This window comes from Typopeltis vanoorti, chromosome 15, assembly GCF_054136105.1.
Source record: "Typopeltis vanoorti isolate ZY-2024b chromosome 15, IOZ_Tvanoo_1.0, whole genome shotgun sequence".
Classification (NCBI taxonomy): domain Eukaryota; kingdom Metazoa; phylum Arthropoda; class Arachnida; order Uropygi; family Thelyphonidae; genus Typopeltis; species Typopeltis vanoorti.
In genome coordinates this window covers 121,801,919-121,818,090 of record NC_143563.1, presented here as the reverse complement: position 1 = coordinate 121,818,090, position 16,172 = coordinate 121,801,919, and the positions used below count along the sequence as shown (strand labels likewise).

The window sequence follows — 16,172 nt, the reverse complement described above, 5'->3', positions numbered from 1 at the left end:
ATTTCAGCTACTTAGGCACAATTTTTAGTGAAGATGGAAAATTAAATAAGGAAATATGCAACAGAATCAACAAAGCTGGTATGGTAGAAAGTCAATTGAATAAATTGAATATATATGGAATAAAAGAGAAATAAGCCACAACACTAAATTAGCTGTATACAGGAGTGTATTCAAACCAGTTTTAAGTTAAAGATCTGATAGCTGGGTCAGAAGTAAAACACTTGACCAAAGACTAGAGATCGCAGATATGAGAGTTCCGAGAAAGATTGGTGGCATAAATCATATTAAAAACGAGGATATTAGGAAAGAACTTGACATTGTCAGCATCCAGGAATGTGTTAGCAAAGCTAATCTCAGGTGGTATGGTCACTTAAACAGAATGAGTGAGGAAAGATTAGCAAAACAAGTGTTCTCTGCCCATACAGTAGAAAGTGCCTTAGACGATAGAAATATAAGATCTGATAATGTTGGAGTCTTGACAAATAACAGACTAATTTGGAGGAAAATTGTAGATAGGAAGTTAGTAATGATGTAAATTTTTCATGTAGTACTATCAGATCCTGTACACTCCTTGAGGGTACATGGCAGGAATTTTATGATAATAAGAGAGATCAGTCAAAACACTAAACTAGCTGATACAGTGTTCACAGTGTATGACAGTGTTCAAACCAATTTTAAATTATGGATTTGAGACCACAGATATGAGAATCCTGAAAAAGATTAGGGAACTGAACAGATGGTATCAATTACTGTATCTCATTTAAAATGAAGCTATCTGGAAAGAACTTGACAGTGTTATCATTCAGGAATGTGTTAGATGGTATAGAAATTATCTCAGATGGCATTGCCATTAAACAGAATGGGGAAGGAAAGAGACCCAGAAAAAGAAGAAGATATAGGTGTATTGATACAGTAAAAAGTGCATTAGAAGGCAGAAATATAAGATCTGATAATATTGGAATACTTACATAATCTGAAGTAAAATTGCTGATAGGAAGTTAGTAATGATGTAACTTTTCATGTATAATTATCATAAGATCCTGTACATCCCTGAGGATATGTCAGGAATTTGATGATGACTGTTAACCTTCCTATCGAATGAGGTGGATGAGAGAGACCAAATTGCACTTCTTATCCTTGTTTTTATGTTGGGACCATATAAAAGAGGTTGGCTGGTAAACTTATAGTACTTTAGTACTGCATATGGGTAGTCGGATGATGGGAAAGTAGAAACTTGTTGACATCGATTTAAAAGCCTGTATACTGTATTCCTTGGGAAATGCATCAGGGGGAAGACTGTTCACAGTACAGTAGTAGCAGGAATGAAGGAGGTGGAAAAGAAACTTGTTCTGTGGGTTTAAAGGTATACTGTGAAAGGATGTTGGAAGGCACTGTACGTGTTCTAATGGGCTTAGTAGAGTGGGGAAATTAATGATGCTGTTTCAGATGAACATTTTCCATGGAAATATTTATAGAATATACAAATTGCAGAAACTAAACATCTATGTGAAAGTGGAGGGAGTGAGTTGATAAGAGATGGATCATTTATCAGTCTAATTGTTCTCCTCTGTACTGAGTCAAGCATTTTGAGGAAGCTTTCAGAAGTCCCACTCCAAATGTGAGAACAGTATTTGATAGCTGGGAAGATTTGTGATTTGTATAAGGTTGACAGCTGTTTTGAGGTGAAGTAACGTCTTGAGAGAAAGCCCAGTTTTTTGGAAGCTGAGGATGCAATAGTTGTGGAGTTTATGCCAGGAGAGGCCTGATGTCAAGGTAATTCCGAGAAGAGAAATTTCACCTTGTCTAGGAATTTGAGTATTATGAAAAATAATACTGGGGGAAAATGGTTCTTTTTTGTGGGAAATAAAACAGAACTGGGTTTTACTAGCATTGAAGTTGACGAGGTTATCTGAAGCCCATTGGAGGATGGCTTGGAGATCAGAATTAAGGGAAGTTGTGGTTGATGTTCTGTGGGTTGAGGCGAGTTGTGTTGGGTAAGGTTTATCAAATGAAAGGGAGGAGTGCAATGTGCTGTCATCTGCAGAACTGTATATTGGGTTGGAGGTCAACTGAAGTAGGTTACTGATATACAGAAGGAAGAAGGTCGGTGAGAGAACTGAACCTTGTGGGACTCCAGCATTAGTTGGATGGTGGAAAGATAGGAAGCCATCTACCATCACACAGTGTGTCAGACAGAAAGCTGGCAATCCATCTGCAGACGTCTCGAGACAGTCCAAATGATGAAAGTTTGCTTAGTAAGCCTTTGTGCCAGACCCAGTCAAAGGCTTTAGAGATATCAAGTGCAACTACTTGGATTTGCCAAATTTTTACATGGCAGAGATGGGTGATATATGAGAGCAGGTCACCTGTTGATCGTCATCGACGGAATCCGTACTGATGGTTGCTTAATAGCTGAGTATCTTCAAGGTAGAGTAGAAGTTGAGAATTGATGGTTTTCTCCATCACTCTAGATAGGATGGTAGTAAGATGGCAGCAATTTGTCACTCTTTTTACGAATGGGTTGAATACAGCCCAATTTCCGAACTTTGGTGATATATAATTAAGTGTATCGCTCTGATCTTACTCCACTGGGATATATCCCAGTGGAGTAAGAGAGAAAGTACAGACAGCATAAAATAGGAGTCAGTTCTGCTGCACAGACCTTCAGGACAATTGGAGGAATGCCATCAGGGCCAGGAGCTTTTTTTGTGTCTAATTTTGACAACAGGTTTACGATCTCTTTTTGGCAAAAGGATACAGAGCACATTATATGTTCGGCAGTTGGAATGACTGGGGGGGGGGGGGCATTTGCCATTGTCAGTTATGCAACAGGTTTTACAGAATCGTATCCAGATTTAGCTAGACATCATTGCCGGTTGGGGAATTAAGTGTATAAAAATGCAGAGGTAAAATACATAAGAGAAACATTTTTGTTCTCAATAATAAAACTTAACTCCAAGTGATGAAAGGCTCAAACAGGAGCACAAATCAACTAAAAAAAAAATGAATATATTAAACTAGATAGCACTCAATATATATATATATATAGTAAAAGTGAGTTGTCAATTACACAGGTCATGGGTTTTATTTCAACATTTCTGTAAAACACACAATGTTATGGCATTTTTGATGATAATGTACAAGAGAATGACAAACTATGGGCAAAAACTGACAATCCTGCAATGTTCAGGATATATCCTTTACTCACTGTTCTTTTAACTCTGCAGTTACGGCCAACATCTACTCGTGGCTTGATTGGATAGTCCACTGAAGTCTAATGGTGTGCATAATCTACAGATACAAAAATACCACACTTGTGTAAAATATTTAGGAAGGTCCATTGGCCAACATTCTGTACATACATTTTGTGCTGAAGTTGAAACACTTCTGTTTTTATTTATATACATACATATAAATATATGTATGTATGTGTGTGTATATATATATATATATATATATATATCCACATGTGTGTACACACACACACACATATACATATATATGTGTGTGTCATGCAGTCAGGCCTCTTAAATGTTCTTAAATACACACACATCATATGTGGTAATCGCTCTGATCTTAAGTTTCAATTTATAACTGATAATAAGTTTACCCTGATGCATTCAAGTGAGTGTTCTTGGCATCTGAATGCATTTTATCACCAGGACAATTTTCTTAATCTTCATATGAAGTAATGAAATATTTTACAATGATCACTTGCTTAGGAGAGGAGTGGGCAAGAAAAGAGGGGGGGGGGGGATTCTTTCTCATTAACAACACATATTAATCCCAAGCAACACTTTAAAATTATAAAAATAAAAAAAGAAATGTTTAGAGAGGTAACAGTAATTCCTCAGTATTTTTCACAGTTGGAAATTCTTGGTCTTTTTTTAAGTGAGCTTAGTTCTGCTTCATCTTCTTCACATAAATCAAGTTGCTATAGTTATTGCCACAATCGGCAGTTATTTGTTTGTTGCCTAAGCTGTACTTAGGAGGACTATATACAATCCTGAGTCACTCGAATGGATTATTTTAGTCTTCGAAGTGACTGAGATCGACCTGAAATGCAGATGTGAAATGAATGCTGGCATCAAAGCAAATAGTTCATGTTTTATCCTGAAGCTTTAGTCTGTAACGATTATATGGAGAATAAGGTGGTTTACTTGGGTTATCTTCCCTGACGCACACAGTGATATCATTAATATCTTCCCGAAGTCCCATTAACCATTCTTGACAAATTCTCTGAAAATCTTCGGTAACATTTTTGTCCATCCACTCTCTGTGCCATTCACGAAACCTTTGGTTTAGTCTCCTTGAAACGCTTAAATGACTCTGAAAAAAAAAAAAATAAATAAATAAATACACAAATAATGGAAGGGGAAGAAGCAACAACTGACTATAATATGGTTGTTTAAACAATCAATTGTAGCTCAGTAATAAGTAGCAGAGACAGAGGTTATCTGGATATAGTGTCTCAACTTATGAGATGAGAGCTAACTAATTTTGTTATTGATATGTACTTTGTCTGGAGACACAAAGTACGAAAAATCTATGAGGATATTCCTCACTGTTGCTTTATTAAATTCTATATCTGTCTGCATCATGTACTTTAAATGGAGGGGAGGAGGGAATTCTGTTAAACCTTTTTTTTCTCCCTGCCAATAACTTCAAATGGCCCACACAAGTAAAAACCAATTAGATGGTCTCCTCAGTCACCTGAGTGAGAAGGCCATGTAATTCGTCCAACCAGCCTTCTTTCAGAAAAGGCTTGTCAAAGATATCCTCAGAAACTGAAGTGTGGTGGAGCTCTGTCAGGCATAAATCACATTTCTCTTCCATGCCTCCATGAACATCATCAAGCACATCAAGGAGGTTTTTTCTTACCAGGTTTTGGATGATGTCATGGTAAAGAACAAATCCTTTCTCCTCCAAGAGCCTGTGTAGCTCAGAAGTGGTGTCTGTAAGTCTGGCAGTTTAAACATACTGCCTTATTAATCATCTCCAAAGACATTTCCTGCCCATATTCCAGGCCCGTTTCTACATTTTGCGGGGCCCTGTGCGAAATGGAAAATTGGGTTCCCTGAAAGTTAGTAACTCTTATGGAAATTTTAAATGGAAGATTATCTTGTTGATTAATTAATTAAATCAAATATGAAAAATATTTATGCACATAAATAAACAAGTATGCTCTTTAGCATCAATTTAAGTAAAGGGAAAAAATTAGTTAAAATATAAATGTGTTTGTATGTACATATATTATTTTATCATGTAACTACACATTATCATATAAATATGCCTGAACAATGATTTATTTAATAATATAAATAATAATATAAAAATATGAAAAAAAATATATCCATTTTTACTATAAAGAATGAAATATACGTATAACAACTTATAAGATTTAAAAGAAATCTTAATATATTAAATTTTATTTAACCTAATGCGCTTATCAATAAAATCATTTATAACACTATCAAAATTCAAATTTTTTTGCAATTTCATGCTCTATAGATGTTATTGCCAGGGATGCAAACGTTCTTGAGACATAGAAGATCACAAATAGGTTTTTATTACTTTTAATTTGGAAAATGACCTTTCTGCTGATGCGACCGTAACTGGACTGGTCAATATTTTAAATGTTATAGTAATATTTGTCAATCTGTATAAGATTGACAAATTTCTGGAAAACTGAGGAAAAAGCAAATAGTGTCTCTAAGAGCCGAAAATCGAAAAATAGTTCTAGAAGAAGAGAATAAAGCACAGATTTGGATAAAATATGTAACAGAACTTTTCAATGATACTAGACAGAAGCCTATAAATATAAAAGATAACATTCAGGGACCAGCAATCATGAAATGAAATAGAGAATGCTATACAAACAAGTAAAACAGGAAAAGCCAGTGGACCAGATGGTGTGCAAACAGAATTTTTAAAATTAATAGAACCAGATAACATCAAACTTCTTGAAAAACTATTTAAGAAAATATATGAAAGTGATGAATTTCCATCAGATTGGCTCAAATCTACATTTATCACTGTCCCAAAGAAACCCAAAGCGAATTCCTGTGGCGACTTCCGACTTATTAGTCTAATGAGCCAAACATTAAAAATATTTTTGAAAGTAATTCAGAATCGTATTTATAGAAAAAGTGAAGAAACTCTAAGTGAAACACAATTTGGCTTTTGGAATGGTTTTGGTACTAGAGAGGCCCTTTTCTGTACCCAAATATTGATACAAAAATGCATAGAAAAACAGAAATCTGTCTTTATGTGTTTCATAGATTTTGAAAAAGCATTCGACAAAGTCAGACACACTAACTTAATAGAAGTCCTTCAACAAATAAGGCTAGACGAACAAGACATAAGACTAATAACAAATCTGTATTGGAATCAGTCAGCTACCGTTCAATTAGACAACATTACCACCAGTCATATTAACATCAAAAGGGGAGTGAGACAAGGATGTGTGCTCTCACCACTCCTGTTCAACATATATGCAGAGGTAATCTTTAAAAAAGCATTGGAAGAATGTTCAGAGGGAATCACAATAAATGGAAAGATTGTTAACAACCTTCGATATGCAGATGACACCGTGCTAATTGCAGATAATATTATGGATCTCCAAAAACTCATTGACAGAGTATACATAGAAAGCCAAAGAATGGGAATAAATATGAACATCAACAAGACAAAATACATGATCATCAGCAAACATCCCACCTCATCAATGAAACTGACACTCAATGGGAAAAATATTGATCAAGTGTCAAGATATAAATATCTTGGTTGCTGGCTTAATGAACGGTGGGATCCAGAAATAGATATAAAGACAAGGATTGAAGTTGCACGGCAGTCCTTCATGAAAATGAGAACACTATTCTGCAATAAAGACCTACACATGGAAGTCAGATGCCAAATGCTGAAATGCTACGTGTGGTCTATTCTGCTATATGGAGTTGAAACATGGACATTGAAGGTGACAACCATCAAGAAAATTGAAGCCTTTGAGATGTGGCTATACAGAAGAATGCTAAAGATATCATGGACAGAAAAAATTACCAATGAAGATGTCTTAAAATCCATTGGCAAAGCTAAACATCCTGTACAAATAATCAAGAAATGAAAAACATCATATCTTGGTCACATCACGAGAAAATACCAACTTCTACAAACTATTTTGATAGGAAGAATTGGTGGCAAAGGAACTAGAGGAAGAAAAAGAATATCATGGTTTGACAACATCAAGACGTGGACAGGAAAGAGCAGTGCACAACTGCTCAGATTAGCACAAGAGCGCAGTTTGTTCGCCAAGATGGTCGCTGACCTTCGATAGAAGATAGCACAATAAGAAGAAGAGTAATATTTGGATCCGAAAAATTATTTACAATTATGAATTTTAAAATATTAATGGGTGCATCTTCTGGAATAATATTTCTAAAAATAATTAATTCATTGTAAAATTCAGATTCATCAATATCTGTATTTAATTTTTGATACAGCTGTTTGCAGCAAAATTTTAATTCATTTTCTGTCATTTTTCTTATTAATTTCATATCATAAAGAAATTCAAATGATTTTTCTTGAATTTCATACAATTCAAATCTTTTTTGACAAATTGTAGAGCAGTATCTAAAATTACAAAAAAGAAATTTATTCCAAAATTATCTTTGTTATCACCTATGTGTGATTCATCAGGCGTTTCACAATCAAAAAATACTTTTCTTTGATGTACTCGACTTAATTTAAATTTAATTTCTATTTCTAATATTTTTGACAGTTCTTTAGTAATCTCAAAACAACCATCAAATCCTGATATTCTCTGCTCTTCAAAGTACTGCACTAACTCTTTAATATGCTCAGTTGCTACATCTATGGGAATTTTTGCATTTTGTAATACTTTACTTACTAAATTAACTTTTGACAAAAGCTCATAACAAATTACAAGGCTTAGTATAAATTCAAATGAATCTATTTGTTCATATATTGAAACCACTTCTACTTTGATAGTATTATCTGATGCAGTTTTAAATAATTCTTTTAATGCATTTAAAAATTCTTTAATTTGAAAACGTACAGCTCTAACTGAATCTATTCTACATTCCCATCTTGTATCACATAACGGTTTTGGAGTTAATTGTTTAACAAATTTCTTTAATATGTCCCAATGTGAAGTTGAGGCAGCAAATAATGTATATATTTTTTATATAACATTAAAAAATTTATTGCTATAATTGATGATTTTGCGACATCCCCTAAAATCAAATTTAAATTATGACAGGCGCAAGGAGTATAAAATGCCTTTTTGTTTTCATTTAAAATGTAAGCACGGACTCCCTTATATACTCCTTTCATATTCACTCCGTTATCATACCATTGCCCTCTGCAATCTGACTATTTAAGATTTAATTTATTCAAAAGTGATTTTATATTTTCATATATATCTTTACCAGTAGTGTCATTAGTTGTTAAAAACGTCAAAAAGTGTTCACGAATTTCAATATCTGCTTCAAATATATGTAAAAATCTAAAAATTACTGAAATTTGCTCCTGATGACTAACATCAGGAGTACAATCGAGAATTATTGAATAGTACTTTGCCTGTTGTATCATATTTACAATATTTTGTAGATTTTGGTTCCGATATCAACAATTAATTCATTTTGCACAATGGGTGATAGATAAGAATTTTGTTTCTTATCTATAATATTTTTTTCTGAACATCGCATTAAATGATCTTTTAAAAGTGGATCAAATTCTGCAATTAATTCTATGATTCCTAAAAAATTACCATTATGGGCTGTGTACAAAGTATCAAAATTACCTCTAAAAGTGAAATTATGTTCGGATCAATAAAGAATTGCTGCTACTATTCGTCTTAAAACATTTCTTAACCGTTCCGCTTCAAATTTTGACATTTTGATTTGCCTGATCAATTCTATTGTCATTTTTTTAAATTGCATTCCATTTGTGTCCACGAATACACGCATTTCATGTGCACTGGATATCGTTCGGGTGAATTTAATCTTTCACTTACATGTCGCCAGTCAGAAAAGCCATTATTAGATAAAAAAATTATCATCAGAAGAAAATAAGTTGCAACAAAAACAAAAAATAGAGTTGGAAGAGTATATACAAGCCATCTTCTGTTTGGTTCTCTCCATTTGCAATTGTCCTAATATAGTGAGCTGTGTTAGGACAATTGCATCTTTTTTGGAAAATCATTTTCAGTCGGAGGAGATGGTGGACCACATTGTACAATTTGTGTTAGTGTTGCGTTGTTCAAAATTGTGGGCCAGGTTGCTGGATCATCAATAGTAAATAGTTCACCTTCCTCTGGTGTCTCAGTTTTACAATCTTCAATACTCATTGTTTGACCAAATGCGTCATGTTCTCCGCTTCCTTTGAGTATTTCAGAACTCTCATTATTAATTAATGTTGAAGCCGAAGAATTGTTTGTAGTTATTTCAAAACTCCCATTATGAACTGATATATCTGAACAAATGTGTGTTCAACTTCATAAATTTAAACAGTGAATTTCTTTGATGTTCCTCAGCCGCTTTTTTTTTTTTTTTTTGGTTTTCGCTTTTGTTTTTCATGCCCACTTGGGTATTTTCTTCCATAATAATCTCTCTCACCACTAGTCATACTCTAGAATTAAATACGACAGATTTAATTATAAAATAAGTTAATAAATTAAAACAAAATTATTTACCTGATAAATAAAATATATCTAAAATAGATAATAATAAAAAATAAATCAATCTAATATAGATTGAAAACTGCTATTGAAGAATAACCTAAAACCAGTTTACAAAATATATTTTTTAAAATGTTTTGCAAGTAACGTCACATAAAAAAATTGCCATGACAGTACATGTATATACTTACTTGTTCATAAAATCATAAACTAAAATCCAAAAACTCCTTGAAATTATTAAAAACATCTGTCTTAAAATGCACTCTTCCCTATTTAACACAATGTTGTACGATATTGTTATATATCTTAGAGTAGTTTCAAATACTACCGCTCTAGAGCTACTATCTTATTTCGCTTACTATAACAACAATAGATGGTTGTAAAATTATATACATATATTTTTATAAAAAAAAAAAAAAAAAAACAGATAACGCCTTTATTCCTCTATACAGGGAGTAGGCAAGGCCATTTAGCCCTATCGAACTTTGGATACTGAGTGGGCAGTTCAATTTCCACTGGTACCCAATCAGAGATAGATGACCCAAGGTTATCACTAATTAAGCGGCACACAGCGAAGAGGGACGGCTCAACATTGTGCAGCATCTCATGGTCCCTAACACAATATATTTAATGTCTGAAATAATGTGGGTTATACGGTCGATTTTCTTGAGTTTATGGGACGAAAAACCCGCTTGCCCGTGCCAGAGATCGACTAACTCGGGAACCGGTCGAAAAGCTTAGAAAAATTTCCTCTAGTCGCTGACTAGAATCGAAAGCAAGTTTTCCTTCATGCAGTTAAGCGACGTGGTGAGCAAACGCCACATCCACTGAGCTGCACAGGCTCTATAATAATATTTTTTTATATAATAACAACATTAATTTATATAATAATTTAAAAAATTAATTGATTTTCTTTTTTTAATTTTTTTTTGCTTTGCAGGGCCCTGTGCCACCACACAGTTTGCACCCACCCATGAATATGGGCCTTTGATATACTGATGGAGAGTTACTGGTGCTGCTGTCTTGGTTGAATAACTGCATATGGAATTTGATTGGCTCACATGTGACTACTGTGGTAACTGAAAATACTAGAATGAGTATTGCCTTATCTGTGAAAAGCACATGGAGAGAAAATGTCGGTTCCACATATGTAGTTACCTGAAACCAATTGCGAAACACCGATTGACAATGATGGTTCTCTAATAAAAGTACTTGCACTTGATGGAAATGGTACAGATAAAGCCAATTTTCATGCAGAACTTCTCCATTATAACTGCTGGAGAGATGCCCTCTTTCACTGCAATCCTCTGCGTGCTATGTGCATGGATTCTGTGATGTTTTCTTCAGATTCCAATCACTGTTCTTTGTTCTATTTTGACAATTTGTGGTGGAAAAACTGTACCGTGCTCAAAAAGGTGGTAATGAAGATGTGTCAGTGTTCAAGAGTATGAGATTTGTTAACTAGGAAAATTATCTTGAAGGATTTTACATGTATTCCACTGATTTGGCTACAGGGTGTCTGAATTCATGGTCCAAATGTGAGGGGATGGTAGTACACACCAAAACCACCAATATTCGTCATAGAATATGAGGCAGCAGATGCAGTGAGGAGTCGGAAATGAAGGACACACACACAGGTTTCCAGAGTGACATTTATTGGAGATCATTACAACAAATGCTCAAACGTCTGCTCCACCATTGTGCCACATGTATCAACTTGGGGGTGGACGTTTGAGCATTTGTTGTAATGATCTCCAATAAATGTCACTCTGGAAACCTGTGTCTGTCCTTCATTTCCGACTCCTCACTGCATCTGCTGCCCCATATTCTATGACGAATATTGGCGTACCTGCTTGTAAACACCAGGTTTACAACCAACGCTTGTCGCGCACATCACTGGAGAGTTGGACTACCAGATCCTCCGCAGTCTGCATGGCCGTCTCATACACGACACTCTTCAAATGTCCTCACAGAAAGAAATCGAGACAAGAAAGATCGGGCATTCTGGGGGGGGGGGGGGGGGGGGAACCACTGCGCCCAATCCATCGGTTCCCAAATGTGGTATTAAGATGCTGACGCACATCCATGCTGAAATGGGAGGGTGCCTCGTGGTGGAACCACATACGAGAGTGGATAGCGACTTGAACATCTTGAAGCAATTCCGGTAAAACCTGTTGCAGAAAAATATGGTACGTTCGCCCATCGAGGTGGTCCGATGGTAGGATTCAATTAAGTAGTCATGCATGATCCCTGCCCAGACATCGACGGCGAACCATTGCTGGTTTGACTGTGGACATGTGCCATGGGGTTTCTGGGCTGCCCACAAATGCGCATGATGGACATTGACTACGCTTTCAAGTGAAAAAGTTGATTCATCCATAAAGAGCACATGAATGGGGTAATCGGACTGTATGACACTTTGCTGCAAGAACACTGGGCGAAATCCATGCACAGGGGATAATCAACAGCTGTCAATGCCTGCACTCGCTGCAAGTGATAGGCATGTAGTCCTTCATACTCACCAGACACTGTTCCGATGCACACCCAAGCTCCAGGCGGAGGATCACGTGCTCGTACCTCGGTTATCTCTCACCATGCACAAGATGTCCTCACTCACAGCTGGCGTTCTGACTGTCCTTGCTCGTCCTGCATCATGTCGACTGACATGGAAGGTGCCTCCCTCACACAGCTGACGGTGCAGTCATGCAAACATTTTGTGATCCGGCACATGGCGAATAGGACATCACTCACGGTACAGTCTTTACACCTATCTACCATTGCCCCTGGATATGCCATACATCAGGTGCATATCGGCTTTCTCTGCATTCATAAACTGCTCCATCTCACGTCCGGTTGATGATGAGGTTTGGCCGATCCAGTGCTTTTAAGTCATGCCACTTTGTCAGCCCCCCCTCCCACTGGCACTGGGCTGCGTTTGTAGCCAGCATATTCTGTGACAAATATTGGTGGTTTCAGTGGGAACTACCATCCCCTCACGTTTGGGGAATGAATTCAGGAACACCCTGTATAACAAAAGTGCATATAAGCCTATTCTATATATATAAACTTGCCACTGCATTCTACTGTAGAACTGTAGATGTGTGACTTAGAAACACTGAAGTAAAGAGAAGTTAGCACTTTCTCAGGGCAAACCAATCGAAATGAATGCAATGCTGGCTCATCTTCCAGGCGATTTATTGTGTTCTATTCTTTCTTTCAAGGTTACATGGTGGTCAGCATTTGCTGTGTACAATTTATCAAGACAAAAACACACATGTTAGAGCAATTACTTATAATTAAGAAAATTGCTCACCTGGGAGTTTAGAAACTCAGCCAGCCGGCCAAGTGGTTAGTGTATCTGCTCTACAGCCAAAAGGCTGCAGGTTCAAATCCATGCATGGGCATGGATGTTTGTGATTGTCTGTGGAAAAATTAGTGGTGGCGGTCGGCGGTAGATGGCATTGGTGTAGTTGCAGTTAGTTGTACATGTTAGAGGTTTAATGGAATATTAACAGCACTGAGAAAGGATTAAAACTAATTTTAATACTTCCAATATTTCGTCTCCGTCACAGAAACATCTTCAGGGATTACAAAAACTTTTTGTAACAACACACACACACAAATACAATACAAAGTGAAACTAAAGTCCTATCCAGGTGATGCGCCCTCTATGGGCATTTGCAGGTGGCCTGGGATGTAAAGAGGAATCTCTGAAGTTTCCCAAATTTTGGGAAGTTTAATGCAACTGTATTTGTTTAAATTAGGTTGATTCCTGAGTGCAGATGCAAAGAATAGTCTTTCTTTTTTGAATTTACTATGGTGGAGCACGGTAGTTTTTTTCCCCAGGAGATCCTGTGGGATGTATCCAAAACATGGTCTTCAAGGCCAGATTGACCATAATCAAGTTTGCAGATGTAAGAACTGTGTTCTTCTAACCGGATGGATGCTGACCTGCCTGTTTGTCGGAAGTAGGCAAGTTTACAGGAACAAGATACTCTATATACACCAGCACTGAAAGAGGAGGGAGCTGGTCTTTAGTGGAGCAGATAAGGGAAGCAAGTTTACGGTGGGGCTTAAAAGCTGTATGGAGGTTGTACTTTTTTAATGATCTGGCTATTTTTTCTGAAGTACCACGGATGTAAGGAATGGTGATGGCATTTCTAAAGAGAGGATCGGGGAATTGAGGAAGGACTTGATTATTTTTTTAATTCTGTAGTCATTATAGCCATTGGAAAGGAAGGTGTTGTGTAGTTCAGTTGAAAGGGTAGTTTTACTGGAACAAAAATTGTGGGCACGTAAACTTGCTACCCTTATCCGCTCCACTAAAGACCAGCTCCCCTCCTCTTTCAGTGCCTGGTGTATATAGAGTATCTTGTTCCTGTAAACTTGCCTACTTCCGACAAACAGGCAGGTCAGCATCCATCCGGTTAGAAGAACACAGTTCTTACATCTGCAAACTTGATTATGGTCAATCTGGCCTTGCAGACTATGTTTTGGATACATCCCACAGGATCTCCTGGAAAAAACTACCATGCTCCACCATAGTAAATTCAAAAAAGAAAGACTATTCTTTGAATCTGTATCTGCACTCAGGAATCAACCTAATTTAAACAAATACGATTGCATTAAACTTCCCAAAATTTGGGAAACTTTAATTATCAGAGATCCCTCTTTACATCACAGGCCACCTGCAAATACCCATAGAGGGTGCACCACCTAGACAGGACTTTAGTTTCACTTTGTATTGTATTTGTGTGTGTGTGTTGTTACAAAATGTTTTTGTGATCCCTGAAGATGTCTCTGTGATGGAGATGAAATATTGAAAGTATTAAAATTAATTTTAATCCTTTCACCTATCTGTTAATATTCCATTAAACTTCTAACATGAGAAGTTTATGTACTTTGGACATATTATGCAAGTTAATGAATCATTGGAAAAGGCAGTTATGTTGGGGAAGATTGAGGGAATGATAAGAAGAGGAAAACTACAAAAGAGTTGGATGGACAACATAAAAGAACTTAGCAAATGGAACTTATAATTGCTGAAGGAAAGGACAAGAAGCCAAGTGGGATGGAGAGCCCCTTTGTCCACAAGACCACCAAGAAATGAAAACGACTGGATGGCACATAACAACAACACTATTTCTTGGAAAATACAGTACCAAGACATTTACAGCCTTTACTACCCAATCAATGCTGGGATGCAAGTCACTTGTAATGAATACTAGCTTAGAACCCATCAAGGTAATTCAGTGATACATTTCATTGTCCCCAGCAAATGACCTCACAGGTATGTAGAAACATCCCACCATAGCTTATCTTGTTAGCCCACTTCACACCAGTGAACACTGTGTGGATGTGTTTCACCAAGGGGAAAAAAAAAAAAAAAAAAAAAAAAAAAAAAAAAAAAAAAAAAAAAAAAAACCACTCAATCTCTTCGTTCCTGATACTTTTGGCATTTGTGTATACTTATATCTGCAGTCTCCTTCACCTAGTTGATCAACTCGGTGAAAGAGACTGTTCCCACAAACATTAAAGAAGTCTGAGCCCAAAGTGCACAGGTTTAATCTTTTTCATCAAGTTCGTAGTCATGTTCAATGACATTAATATCATTCTTATATTTGCATACCATTCCAAGGTAACCATTCTCAGGTTCTAGGTTTCATTGACTATGCATTAGGTCTTGCCCAATACATAACTTCACAAGGATCCTGACCAAATTAATTTAAGCAAACTCTTGTACAAGTAATTCTACCATTAAATTCCTTTTATAAAACCAAAAACTCACACCAATTTCTTCCACACAGTCTGTATATTGAATGATAACAACAGAGCAACATTTTTTACTCTCTCACTTGCCTCCCTGTGGGGCATCTGTTCGTAGTGGAAGGGGCCCTCCCAGTGATGGTGCTGGCTTTTTTTAATTCTTCCTCTTCTTCCTGTATTCCCAGCTCTATTTCTCCCAAGACTTTTATATTATCCTTTCTTCTACACAACCATCACTGGGATTCAACAACCTGCATTGTGTTGGATGTGCGAAGCGACCTGTGATCATCTGGATAGGAGGATCCTGGAAATTATACACTACTCTGGCCTCTGCTTCACTTCAAGAAGATGGATAGTCATCCAGGATCAATTGGCTTGTGTGCTTGCCTGCAAGGGTCAATGGGGGTTCCAGTAAGTCTCCTATCCCACAGTCTGTGGACAGATCTCAAGGAATGCAATGACACCTGTATAATGTCTAGGGAGTAGGCCTAGCTTTCTACTTCCACAGTCATCACTGATGGCTGGGCAGTGGATGTCCATGTGTGGCTCCGTGGTGAATTGGTGGAGCTCTGGCACTGAACAACAAAAAAAAATCTTCAGCAAGAATTCTACAAATGTTTCAGGGGCCCTGACAAGGTGCCAACCAAGTACTGATAGATGCATCATTTGTTAACAGACAAAGAAAGAAAGAATTTGATACCAATATGAA

The 16,172-nt window shown here is 36.6% G+C and overlaps 1 protein-coding gene across 18 annotated transcripts in view; it reads right to left on the bottom strand.

Moving 5' to 3' along the window:
- Positions 1-3,066: 3,066 nt before the first annotated feature.
- LOC150099111 (paired amphipathic helix protein Sin3a-like) overlaps positions 3,067-16,172 on the bottom strand; it is a 578,777-nt gene continuing 565,671 nt past the window's right edge. For all 18 annotated transcript variants that reach the window (XM_090404589.1, XM_090404593.1, XM_090404598.1 and 15 more), the window contains one exon: positions 3,067-4,329. In XM_090404589.1, the coding sequence (XP_090260715.1) occupies positions 4,102-4,329 (228 nt within the window). In that variant the 3' untranslated portion in view covers positions 3,067-4,101. The remainder of the gene's footprint in view (positions 4,330-16,172) is intronic.